This window comes from Neophocaena asiaeorientalis, unplaced genomic scaffold (genome assembly GCF_003031525.2).
Source record: "Neophocaena asiaeorientalis asiaeorientalis breed wild unplaced genomic scaffold, Neophocaena_asiaeorientalis_V1.1 scaffold230, whole genome shotgun sequence".
Classification (NCBI taxonomy): Eukaryota; Metazoa; Chordata; class Mammalia; order Artiodactyla; family Phocoenidae; genus Neophocaena; species Neophocaena asiaeorientalis.
In genome coordinates, this window is record NW_020175186.1 from 3,270,118 (window position 1) to 3,283,724 (window position 13,607).

Here is a 13,607-nt window from a genome sequence, read left to right on the forward strand (position 1 = left end):
GAACGTCTTTCTTCTGAAAAAAGTGAGGCCATCAGAATTAGATGGCTTTTGATCATGATTATTATCAAGCAACTCCTGTGTGCTAACATTCTGGCCTGTAGTTCTCACAACAACTCTTCAGTTTCGGTATGATTCCTCATTTTACAGAAAGAGACAATGAAGAACAGAGAGGTCTGTTCTCTGCCACACAGTGAGTAAAATTTCTCAGCTGAGAAATTGATATGACTTACTAAAGCAGTTAGTTTAGGGATACATATGAGTAAAATATTGATTCAAATTCAATTTTCTGCCAATTCCTAGAAATATTACCTTGTAGCAGCTCAAACTGGGTCATTTTCCTGCTAAAAAGCCCTTGAGATAGTGAGAGAATGGTGTGATCTATTAATCTAGTCTCTCTTTGAAGAGGCCGAGGCAGGGAAAACAGGAAGGTGCTACTGTAATAGCCCAAGCAGTAGAGATGGAGAGGGCTGAGTAAGCTACACTATGGGGTGGATGGTGAGCATTCTGTGTGCTTCAATTAATTGTAATTTTTTTTAAAGAGGGACCTTGCCTTCGTTGTTTTGGTATTACCTTTTACATATAGTGAGCATCAGTTCATATTTGGAGGGTCTATGTCTTGGCTGCTGTGTTGGAGATTTACCATTTGGTCTTTGCAGAAAGTTTGTTTTCTACAGACTTGGGAGCCTGCCATCATGTGATGATGTGGGACAAGCCTGACCTGAAGTAAAGATGCCTCTGTTTGTGTCCTAACTCAGAAACTTACTAGCTGTAAGCCCTGAGCATGTTCCCGAATTTCTTATACTGGGGTACAGGTATTGCTGAAAGGGTACCCAGAGCTAGATGAGGAGTCTTGCTTTGCTCAATGGTTTGAGGGGAAAATGATCTTTCTATCATAATCCTGACTAAATGGCTGGATTGAAAAACTAGCAGGAAAAATAGTTTTTAAAATAGAAAATATGAAACCTCAAATACATTTCAGACCCACGGTTTCCCTTTTATGTATGTCCAGGATTCAGAAAAGTGAGCGTTCACTCTTTCCTACCATAGAGATAAACTCGGTAGAAATGTTTGAGAAGCAATGATCATTTGACCCTCTGCTTGGTTCTTTTAATGGGAGAACACGGTAATGCTAACATTCTAAGAAGTTTTTTTGAAAGGACAAAGTAGATCATGATTTGAAAGGATTTTGAAAACCCTAAGGAGTACAGTGTATACGAGTATAATAAATTGTTATTATACATAGTAAAAAGATAGAAATCTGTTTCATAAAGACATGTCAACATGACTCAATGAGTCAAGGCTGGGATATCAAAGCATCCGCAGTTTCCTAAAAAGATACATGTAAAGAATTATCCACTGTTTGCCTGCTCCATTAAAATTTTACCGTCCCAGGAGCAGGAATTTTGTCTGTTTTGTTTGCAATAGTATTCCCAATGCCTAGAACAGTGTGTAGCATATCATATGTGCTCAATAAATATTTGTTGAATAACTGAATTAATAAAAGGACTCTCAAAGCAATCATTTCTATTATTAATGAGGACACTGACCCTAACTGCTGCTTACTCTGAGGAGCTGAGCTGGACCACAAATGAACTGCAGGAATTCCTTTTGTTTATATTCGAGCAGCTTGAGTCATGTCAAAGATAAATAAAATCAGACTCCAAGTGGTAAGGACAGATTTTAATCAGCAGTAAGCTACTGCAATAGAGAAGAGGGTCCAGTGTGAATTGAATGCAACTTAGATTTGTGCAGAGGTGACTGGGCATTCTAAAAGGAAAATGCGGGAGTTGGAAAGAGGAAAGTGGGGGCTTGAGTAGAAATAAGGAAGTGGAAATTTACAAAAAGCAGGAAAAGGTGTTGGTCCATATGAATCCCATCTGGGTTTGTTAACCAGCTGTTACTGAAGTTAGGTTTCTACTCTCCTACAGAGACTGGGAGGGGTGATGGGGGCCTATCTTCATTCAGGTGTTAGCTGGAACAGCAGAAAATTCTTCTGCAACCTTGAGCTTTCCCATGCAGGATCCTAAAGGGACTGGAGCCATTACTTAATTGATGCTGCCTTGAGCTGCTGGAAACTATGCTAGTGTTTGTTAATTTTTCTCATGTTGGGTGGACAAAATTATTTGTGCTAAGAGTCTGCAGGGTTTATAGGCCCAGGTTGAGGCCTGGTCAAGAAAAGGGCTCAGAGGAGCCTGACTAGAGTTTGCTCAGGGAGAGAATTTTAATCTATGGGCTCCTTTGCTTTTCACTAGAAACAAACTTAGTTTGGGCTCTTATGGTTTTAGCTCCTGTAAGGTAAAAAACACAGAACGACAAATTCAAAATAAACAGAAAGTCTAGGGCAGAGTGGGTTCAAGTTGCCTACTCTTTGCCTCATTTTTCCTTTGACTCTCACAAAAGCCTTCTAGGTCTTTCCAGAGACTGTCCCTTCTAAAACAGGAGGCAGCCCCAAGTCTATTTTTACCAAATCAGTTCATTAAGAGAAGAAATATGAAGAGAGAAAGAAGATGAAAGAGAAGGAATCATCCAAGAAAAGACACCGTGAGATCACATTAAGATTTATTTATAGCATGTTAGTCTTCTCTGTAGATGCTGCCCTTCTTGGCATGGTGACCCAGATCTTTGTCCTAGATCAATGTCCTAACTTGCCTTCTGCTGGGACAAAGCTTTTGGAAAAGCTTTGACCCCTTCCTAGAAATCAGGGACCATAATAAAGAGAGTGGTAAAAAGAGATAATAACTAAGAGACATGGGCAGTCTTTGAATTCTTAGGGTCTGTAACCTGAATCTCGTGTTATTTAGATTGAGACCTGGTTTTGAATTGTACCACTGACAATGGTGTTTGACCTTTGATTTCTATGTAAGCTGCAGGATGCTTCTAGTAGTAAATGAAATTAGTTTGTAACCTCTATGTGCCTACAGCCTTTCCTTGGCATAGAAGAGAAGAAGTTATTTCTCATCTGTCAACTTGCTTGAGAGAATGATTTGTTAAAATAGAGAGTTAGTTTTGGTTTTCACTTGGCTGGATTCCCCATCCATATTTGTCACTAAGGGTAACATTGCCAGGCTTCAATGAAACAGAAAAACCATGCCGTTCCCTTCATTACTTTCTCTCTTCAGCACCTGCTTGCAAATACTCATTAAGAGAGACTAGGGATATTTCAATAAACAGTAAATGTCCAAGAAAATGGTTTAATTCTAAGAAATCTCTTTGTTATCCTGAAACTGTGTTCTTCCATTCATTTCCATCCTGTTCTCCATTTGTCACCAGTCATATTGTAACACTGGAATTACAAGCTCAGTCCTGCAAAGGTGAAAAGTAATCATATAAAGATGAAAATGGACAAGACCATAGAAAGTATTTTATATAAACCGTATATTTTATTAAAGAGAAAACTGAGGCCCCCAAAGGACAAGGGTTGATCCATCAGATTCAAATTTAACACCTGTTTATGCATGTCTAAGTAGACGAAAGGCACTGTAAAAGGTGCTGTGGGAAACACAAAGATAAATAAGACCACAATATTACTTCTGAATGAATAACGAAGATAGAAAAGTACATTCCCAGCTAAGCATACAAGGTAACATAAAGGACATATAGGTAACATAAAACCGAAGAGCAGATTCCACAGTAGCAACTCCGGCCAGAAGAGCCAGATGCGAGGCCTCTGCACGTGGCCCGCTGTGAGCGGGTGAAACCCAACTAAGCACAAAGGAAAAAAAAAGCCATCGCAGAGCTGTGACTATTTTCAAGGCTACTGTTTTTCTCTGTGGAACACTGAGAATCCTAAAGATGCCACCAGAAAACTACTAGAGCTAATCAATGAATTTGTAAAGTAGCAGGATACAAAATTAATGCACAGAAATCTCTGGCATTCTTATACACAAATGCCAGATTTTTCTCTTCAGAAAAATCTGAAAGAGAAATTAAGGAAACACTCCCACTTACCACTGCAACAAAAAGAATAAAATACCTAGGAATAAACCTACCTAAGAAGACAAAGGACCTGTATGCAGAAGACTGTAAGACACTGATGAAAGAAATTAAAGATGATACAGACAGATGGAGAGATATACCATGTTCTTGGATTGGAAGAATCAACATTGTGAAAAATGACTATACTACCCAAAGCAATCCCTATCAAACTACCAATGGCATTTTTCACAGAGCTAGAACAAAAAATTTCACCATTTGTATGGAAACACAAAAGACCCCGAATAGCCAAAGCAATCTTGAGAAAAGAAAAAAGAAAAAATTATTCTCAAGAACGTAGGGGCAGGACAGGAATAAAGACTGAGATGTAGTGAATGGACTTGAGGACAGTGGGAGGGGGAAGGGTAAGCTGAGACGAAGTGAGAGAGTGGCATGGACATATATACACTACCGAATGTTAAATAGATAGCTAGTGGGAAGCAGCTGCCTAGCACAGGGAGATCAGCTCGGTGCTTTGTGACCACTTAGAGGGGTGGGATAGGGAGGGTGGAAGGGAGACACAAGAGGGAGGGGATACGGGTATATATGTATACATACAGCTGATTCACTTTGTTATATACCAGCAACTAACACAACAATATAAAGCAATTATACTCCAATAAAAATGTTGAGAAAAAAAAAGAAAGAAAACTGAAGGGCCGGAGTGTTGTTCTTTTCAGTTGAGGGTGAAATTTTGTTAAAGAGATTAAGCAGTAAAATGAATGTAACAATAGATGTGTAATGCATAGCCCGGTGTTAGGCATTTGTAAAAACATCTCTGTTGTACTCTGTGAGATGCAGATGCAGCTATAACACAACCTACCCTCCTACCCATAAGCAGATATGTAAAAACATATATATCTAAGAAGTTTGCTGGCGTCAATACTGTAGCTTCTCCTTGCAGTAAAATTTCCTTTGGATAGTATTTCAATATTTATAGATTTTTTATTTATTCTCTGCACGGTTCAGAATTGTACTGATTTTAAACAGATGTAATCACTAGTTAAAGAAGCATGACTTGTTCATGGCAAAAGCAAGCCAACTTTGTTAATTTAGGAGGCTGCTCTGCCTGTATTCTACTCTTGTTTTCATACCTAGAAGGAACTGTTTTCTTCATCTGCACTAAAACACCTTAATTTGTACAGCCTAGAAAAAAATGTAGTCAGTGACCAAGGCAAGTTTGTAAAGTGTCAGTAAACTATATTCGTTTGGTATTAGTCACTTAATACACCGGATTTACCAATTAGGGCTCAGAGAGAACTTGGAGTGTTAGCATTTCTGGATTTGGCTGGCCGAAGTACAGATCAAATGTATGAGAATTTGTGTGAGAGTTCAGAATTCAAGTGGAAATCCCTCAGTAAACAGATGAAGGTGTGGGTTGGCTTCATAATAAGAGCTCAGGTATATTCTGAAGAGAGAGTGCAATGGAATTCATAAGCTGAGATGAAATCCAGGAGAGAAAAAAATAAAGAAACAAGAACAATAACAACAGCTAATCATTTTTGAACAATTACTCTATGATAAGCATTGTATTATGTGCTTACTCAAATTACCAGATTATCCCAGGGCATGTTTTTTTATCCACAATTTCAAATGATAGGACTAAGGCTTAGAGATGTTAGGTAAATTTTCCAGATGTTGGGTAAATAAGTTGCAGGGGTAGGACTGGAGTGCAGTTGACTTATTTGCTCCATTTGCCTAGAACTTTCCCAGTTTTATCACTGAAAGTCACCTATCTCAGGGACCCCCCTCAGTCCCAGGGAAACTGGGACAACGGGCCATGTTAACTTGTACGCACAGCTGCTGAATTCCAAGGCTTAAGCTTTAAATTGGTATCTTATGCTGCTTTCATTGAGGAGAAAGAGAACCGATGACCAGAGATGGCACCTTGGAAAATGTCAATAACTTTAAAAATGGGAGAAGACTATAAGGTCCTTACTTAAAGGGCTGTATCCTTTACCCATTTTATCCCCAGTCTTTAGCACTATGTTTAAGACAGAGTGGATGCTCAATAAATATGTGTAATTAGTTAAGTGATTGATGATTGATTATTAGTGATTGGATGAATGAAGAGGTAAGAGGATAAATAAGGCAACATCATATCCCACAAGGATCAAGTAGAGAGCTCTTAGACTGAAATAAAATAACAATATTTACATGAAGGGTAATGCTTTTGCAAACTAATGATCATGAGAACCTTTAGGATTTAGGCTTTGAAAAGAGAGTCACGTGGAAGCTTGCAAATATTTAGGAGAGGACAAAGATGCATAAATGGAGGGAGCTGCTGGTTGTAGGCCCTAGGACGTAAGACCTCGATTTAAGGAAGAGATAAGGAAAGAGTGAGCTGAGACAAAGTGTTCCTTTCTTTTGCTCAGAGAGTCTGCTCAGTTAAAGGAGAAGACCCATTGGAGAAAAACACAATTACACACTGAGCAGTAAAGAAACACCACAAGGACACATTTCTTCCTAACTCAAGAAAGGCTGGAAGCTGGAACTATAAAGACTGAAGCGTTAACGCTGGAGGGACATTGGAACTTCTTCCTAAGAGACATCACGATAGCATCTCAAATAGACAAAACTATAGCTCACTGATCTCTTCTTTCAGTCTTTACCTTTCAGGCTGAACACCTCATGTTTCATTCAGTTGAGATGAGTTTGAGCCCATCACTATGCTGGTGGACCTCTTCTGATGTGTCCTAAGTATGTCAGCCCCACTCTTAATAGTCTGTGCTCTAAAGGGAACGTGATACCAAAGTGTGATGTGACTGGCACACATAGAGCATGGCTGTCACCTCTCTTGTTCTGGGCCTGAAACTTCCTATGCTTAAAATCTCATTAACCTTGTATTTTGCAAGCCATCTCAGACCTCAGATTTTCTCTACTTGTTTCTTTCACTTATTTTGCTGATGTGCAGTATGTATATTTTCCCCTGCAGTTTTCTCTCTGCCACTGTGAGAGAAGCAATGCTGCTTTAGCTATGGGAGTGGCATCTGTGCTCTATCTTGTCTATCATTAATAAACCCCCAAGCTCTGTTCTCATTTCCAAGCTGCTAATGTCTGGTAATGATTTCCAAGTCAGAACACACACAGCTGGATATTCAAACCCCAGGTTAAATTTTGTTTTCTGACATATCACCTGTCTGGAGTTGGAAAGTAAGTCTAGATGTGTTGCAGAAGTTATTCAAGGAAGAAGATGGGGTAATGAAATGAAAAAGATCATTCCTTTGACCTAACTTCTACCAAACCATTGGAAAAAACTGTTTCCCTTGATCTCTGAAATCAACTTGTAGAAGTTTCAGCTCCTGAGGCAGGTACCATTACAGTTTTTATGCTATTAAAAGTTCTGCAGAGGCTTTTTTTTCTTGAAGACTAGGAAAATTGTTTGGAGCTAGGTTGGGACTGGTTTGATTGCTGTTGATATAAACATCTCTGAATTGTATTTTTTTTTACATGTGCAAGTAACCTAAGAACTTCAAATTAAAGAACAAAGCAGATCATCTAGGCACAACTAGATTTTTTTTAGGCAAAATTGAGTACAATAATAATAGTTCTCAGAAATTGTGAAAATGTCAGTGCAAGAAAATTAGTTCTAATGTAAGCCTAGCTGTGGGATTTTATTGAAAATGTTCTCATCCTAGCACGGGGGCATTTAAATAATGAATTTACAAGGAGAAACACAAGGAAATCACAGAGAGCCATTACTTACAATGAGAAAAAACAAGTACACTTTAATGGTTATAGATTTGAGTATGGAATATTTTGCCTGATTTTTGTTTCATTGCCTCTTTGTCATTGGAGGCCTGTCTGATGATTTGGGTAAGTATCACGGGTGAATGTCTTTGTGTTTGCTCAGCAGAGAACAACAGTTGCAATATGTAAATAGGGTGCCTCTTCCCTTTGGATGCCTTGGGATATGTATAATAGATTAAGCTGGCTTTGTGCAGAGCAAACAGGTCTGTATTACCAAGAATATGAATAATGTCAGTTTCCATAATTGCTAACATCTGGCTTTCCATAAATCTGTTAAATTGTATGGAAGCAGAATTCGATTTCTGCGTCATAAGTAAAGCAATTACATGGAATTCTGTAGGCAATACGGTCCTGTATTCAACTGTGAAATCTTTTCATTCTGGAGCAGCAAAAGCAAATCCAGGTTTCGAACCCCGTTTTTATTATGCACCCCAAGTGTATCTATCTTTTTGCTCAGGCTTCTTAATTTATGAGAGGGAACACTGCCAATGCTTGTAACTTTGCAAATGCAAAATAAACAAATGTTAAAATAGCATATTATAGCTGGGCACTAATTGACAATTCAGAGGTTATTTTAGAGGAGACCATAAATTAAAGATCCTTTTGTAGCCACTGGTTGTGGACCTGTTGAAATTAATCTTCCAGATAATTCCTGGGGTGATTTGTTGATGAGTCTTTCCCTGCCCTTGTCCCCTTAAGCATTTGACAGGAAAATGGGATGTGGAGGGAGGAGGAAAGGTGGCCTTCCTATTTCAGTGTGGTTACTACTGAAACCACACTGAATTTGTGGTACTTTGAACTAGACCCAAGAGCTTTTCCTGATGAAAAGTCAACAATAAAATGTGTTCCCTGAAGGGAAGGGTTGCGGTTGTGTCTTATGCTTATTGAACACCCCAAAGACCAAATTTTGGCAAGGTAGGCTTTATAGTAGTATTGGGCTGTAAAATTCCTGGATTTAAGCAAGCTAAATAAATACATTGCATGTCCACAGTATATTTTGTTGTACTTGGTACTGAGAAGAGAAAAAGGAAAAAGATTTAGTCCCTGCCCTCAATGAGCTCACCATCTCTCTATGAGCCATGGATAAATTAAACATGGAGCTCCCAAGAGATGAATGCAAGGATAGCGTGGTGTGTGTGCAAGGTACAGAGAAAGCAAAAGGTCAATAGTGACTGTCGTGCAGAATGAGGGATGGTGATGCTTGGTCTTGATCTTGAAGAATGCATGGGAGTGAAGATAGCACAGGAAGGGAAATGCTTACCTTATCAATTAATGTATACTCCACCCGTTCCATAGGGGCTAAGAAACAGAGATGGGTGGGGGGAGTACTCCCATAATTAGAAAAGGCATGTTCCAAGGCACAGGCAGAGGAAACACCATGGTCTGTTTGTAGGTCACCCATTGCTTTTGAAGAGAAAGGGGAAGAGACAGAAGGTAAAAACTGAAGTACTAAATCGGGGCTTATATGTATGCCAGGAGATTGAACTTTCTATTATAAGCATCAGAGAACCACAGAGAAGTGGCAGGCAGAGGAATGACACGGACAGGTTTGATTTTTAGAACACCACTACCCTGTAGAGGGTATTTAGAGCAGTGATTCTCCTCTGGCTGAACAGAGCCCAGGTGTCTGGATCCTAATTTATGTCAATTAAATCCAGTTCTAGTGGTGGTAAGCCTGGGCTCCAGTACTTTTAAAAGGCTCGCCAAATATTTCTATTTTGCCCACAATCTCCAAATATTTCCGTTGTGCCCACAATCAAAAAAATCACTGAATTAGAGTGAGAAGTGTCTGGAGTCAGTTGAGACCAGATAGGAGACTAATGCAATAGTCCTGGTGATAAGGATGAAAATCTGAACTGAGTTCAAAGAAATCTGAATGTTATTTTTATGATTATATATGTGATGAGCCACCTAGCTAGCTATCATCAAGTTACTCTCTATCTGTATCTCCTAGAGATACAAACTAGATTATAAATGTGATGAGAGAAGTATAAGACAATGTTTTGTTACTTTCAGCAAAAATTGAGGAGTGAGAATAGTGCAAACATACCACTTTAGTATTGTTCCAAGATAGCATATACCTAAACAGTAAGCCATGTACCACCAACTATCATTGCAATGAGTGTTCAGAGAAGGTGAATAATTACTATAAACTGGCATCATATTGGGAGATGCTTAACTGAGGAGGTAGGGCTTGAACTTGATCTTAATCATTCACATTCATTAAATCAAGAAACAAATATTTTTGAGTACTTATTATGTTATCTGGTTTTATTTTCAAAAGACAATGGATTAGGTGGGTATGGTTTTATACAGCTGATAATTGAGGGTCAGAGAGACTTAATAATGTGACCAAGGACATACAGTGTGATGTGCAAAATGACTGGTACATAATAAGCACTCAATTAAATGGGAGAGTTTCGAACATGAGTGACCTCCTGACTCCCGCATTCGATGCTACTTTTTGTTGGGAAGAATTGGAGTAGAGGAAGAAGGCTGGGAAGATGAGAGAGGCTTCTAGGTGGGAGCACCCTATGGTCATATGTGTTGACCAGGAATAATGAGGAAGTAATTGAGGTCTGATTGTAGTTGACTTGGAATCTAGATGATAGCATAATTTGGGATCATTTCCACAGTTTTCAAAGGAGGAATAATTATTCATTAACTAAATGTCTCGACTGAGCCTACAATTGGTAGAACAAAGACAAAAATAATAAATCTTATAATGAACTAGGTCTTAGAAATATTGTTGGAATTCCTTAACATCTTCTGCTTTGTACCACGGCTGTGAAGCATCCAGTCAGTGAGGGAAGAGAGGTCATTTGTTTCCATTATTTTTAAGTCGCAATAGTTTTAAATTCTACCAAACTTTGACTGAGTAATCATATTGTATCATTCTCAGAATTTCAGCTAAAAATGCTGAAGAGGATCCATGGAATATTTTATCTTTGAGAATGAGTTGCAGTATCTAGAGGGCAAAGTAGTTGAAAGTATATAAAACCACAGAATATTCTAGTATGCTGAAAGAAGCCTTTAGACCTTGAGTTGGCACAGTGTAGTGGAAAGAACTCCAGTGTACCTTTCAGAAGGCCCAGGACACAGTCTTTGCTCTAACGGGTACTAGCTGTGTGACCACATAGCCATCTCTGTAACTTGGTTTCTTCTTTTGTAAAGTGAAAACAACTATTCCTATCCTGCAGTTATGTGACATGACTTGTGAAAAAGAATGCTGAAAAACTTTGAAACTATGTATATAGTATATTATAAATATATATATGTAATATATATATATATTAGCAGTAAAATTGATATTATGCCTTTGAGCACTTTAGGGGGAAATGGCACTTAAATTATTTTTCTGTAATTTAGTTCCATAATTCTTAAACAAATGCCTACAATTTTATACATATTTAACATGAATTTTATGGTGAAGAGTAAGTTAATTTATACTGTTCCTATTCTCACCTACCACAGCAGTCAAGCCTACCGTTCAGTAGCCTACCAACAGTTATATATATATATATACTGCTGTGTTCCTCCTTTATCACCTTCATGAGGACAGTGTCTTACAAGTCGTTGCCAACGTTTATAGTACCAGTGTGCAAAGAACCCTGGTGCATGGCAGACTTTCGGTAAAAATGTGTTGAACTCAACATTGTCACCTGAAAGATATTTGAAGGACTTGGCAGTAGATTAATCAGTGGAGAAGACAAATGACATGATAGACAAATGGCTAATGTTTTCAAATACCATAAAAATTGTCATAAGAAAAATCAAGTAGACTTTGCTTGAGTGACCTCAGAACTAGTACCTAAGTAGAAGTTACTAGATAATATTTTTTATTTCAATGTAAGGAAGACTTTTTTTTAAACATCTTTATTGCAGTGTAATTGCTTTACAATGGTGTGTTAGTTTCTGCTTTATAACAAAGTGAATCAGCTATACATATACATATATCCCCATATCTCCTCCCTCTTGCGTCTCCCTCCCACCCTCCCTATCCCACCCCTCTAGGTGGTCACAAAGCACGGAGCTGATCTCCCTGTGCCATGTGGCTGCTTCCCACTAGCTATCTGTTTTACATTTGGTAGTGTATATATGTCCATGCCACTCTCTCACTTTGTCCCAGCTTACCCTTCCCCCTCCCCGTGTCCTCAAGTCCATTCTCTATGTCTGCATGTTTATTCCTGTCCTGCCCCTAGGTTCATCAGAACCTTTTTCTTTTTTTTTTTTTTTTGATTCCATTTTTATGTGTTAGCATACAGTATTTGTCTTTCTCTTTCTGACTTACCTCACTCTGTATGACAGACGCTAGGTCCATCCGCCTCACCACAAATAATTCAATTTCATTTCTTTTTATGGCTGAGTAATATTCCATTGTATATATGTGCCACATCTTCTTTATCCATTCATCTGTCGATAGACACTTAGGTTGCTTCCATGTCCTGGCTATTGTAAATAGAGCTGCAATGAACATTATGGAACATAACTCTTTTTGAATTATGTAAATTGAAACAGCCACTATGGAGAACAGTGTGGAGGTTCCTTAAAAAACTAAAAACAGAACTACCTTATGACCCAGCAATCCCACCACTGGACATATACCCTGAGAAAACCATAATTCAAAAGGAAGACATTTCTAAAAGAGTTATTCAAAGATAGAATAGGCTGCCTTGTGCAGTAATAGATTGTCTGCAGAGAAGGGACTCAAACCAGGGCTGGACAGCTATGTGTTTGAGATGTTAAGGTCACCAGAGCCCTGAATGTCAGGGAGGGCTACTGGATTTATGTTTTCCTTCCATACTTGGCTGTCAATGAAAAACAGCAAAATATATGGTGTCTTTCATCAGCATTCATGCCATATCCTAACTGTAGCTCTCAGATGTTTTCTTGTGTGAGCAAAAATGTTGCTAGCCATTAGGGTGGTGAGTTTTTGATTAGGCAAGGCATCCTCCAAGAATTATTTCCTTTTCTTTCAACCTTGGCCCCAGGATCTGGGGGCAGCCTAATTGGCTCAGGGTTGCCCTAATTGCTCACTCGTTTTGCCCTAATTGCCCACTCCTTCCTACTCAGTGGCTAATCTATGCACATTTTTTCTATAAGACCCAGATCTCCATGGGTGTATCCATACTGTTAACGAATTAGCAGTATTTATGGCCTCTGGATGGTATAGTTCTTGAGAATATCCTAAACGCAGTTCAGAGTTGCTCCTGGATAATTTAGTAATTAGAGTCTGACAGCTGTGGGTTTGAGTCCCAGACTGGCCACTTATTAGCTATCTGACAGTGAACATGTTATTTAACTTATATGAGCCTCAGCTGCATGTGAACAGCTTGGCACAGTACTTGGCACAAGGCAAACACTCAATAATGTTAACTAATGCTATTATAAGTGATGATTATTTTCTAATGATCGTCTTGACCGAACTCTAAAGCTCCATGCTTTCTTCATTGCAGACATTGATGAATGTGCCTTAAGAACTCATACCTGTTGGAATGATTCTGCCTGCGTCAACCTGGCAGGGGGCTTCGACTGCCTCTGTCCCTCTGGGCCTTCCTGCTCTGGTGACTGCCCCCACGAAGGAGGACTGAAGCACAATGGGCAGGTGTGGACTCTGAAAGAAGACAGGTGTACTGTCTGTTCCTGCAAGGTGAGGCTAACGTGGTGCGGCGGAGATTGTCACTGTTCTTTCTCTCCCTCCCCCTCTGCTCTCCCTCCCCGTGTCTTTCCCCCAGGTGGTTGAGTCATGGGTCTCCCGTGATTCCTGAAAAGACTTCTCCTGTTCTAATCCTAGCTACAGCTAATGATGCTGCTGAGTGGCAGGCAGACCTGCTTGGAATGAAAAGTGAGGTATAGGGTTGCAGAGACTGCTGAACCCCGGGGGG

At 39.2% G+C, this 13,607-nt stretch overlaps 1 protein-coding gene across 3 annotated transcripts in view; it reads left to right on the forward strand.

The window, feature by feature from the left end:
• The window catches only part of NELL1 (neural EGFL like 1), an 844,123-nt gene that overhangs the window by 786,352 nt on the left and 44,164 nt on the right, over positions 1 to 13,607 (forward strand). For all 3 annotated transcript variants that reach the window (XM_024764657.1, XM_024764658.1, XM_024764659.1), the window contains one exon: positions 13,179 to 13,372. In XM_024764657.1, the coding sequence (XP_024620425.1) occupies positions 13,179 to 13,372 (194 nt within the window). The remainder of the gene's footprint in view (positions 1 to 13,178; positions 13,373 to 13,607) is intronic.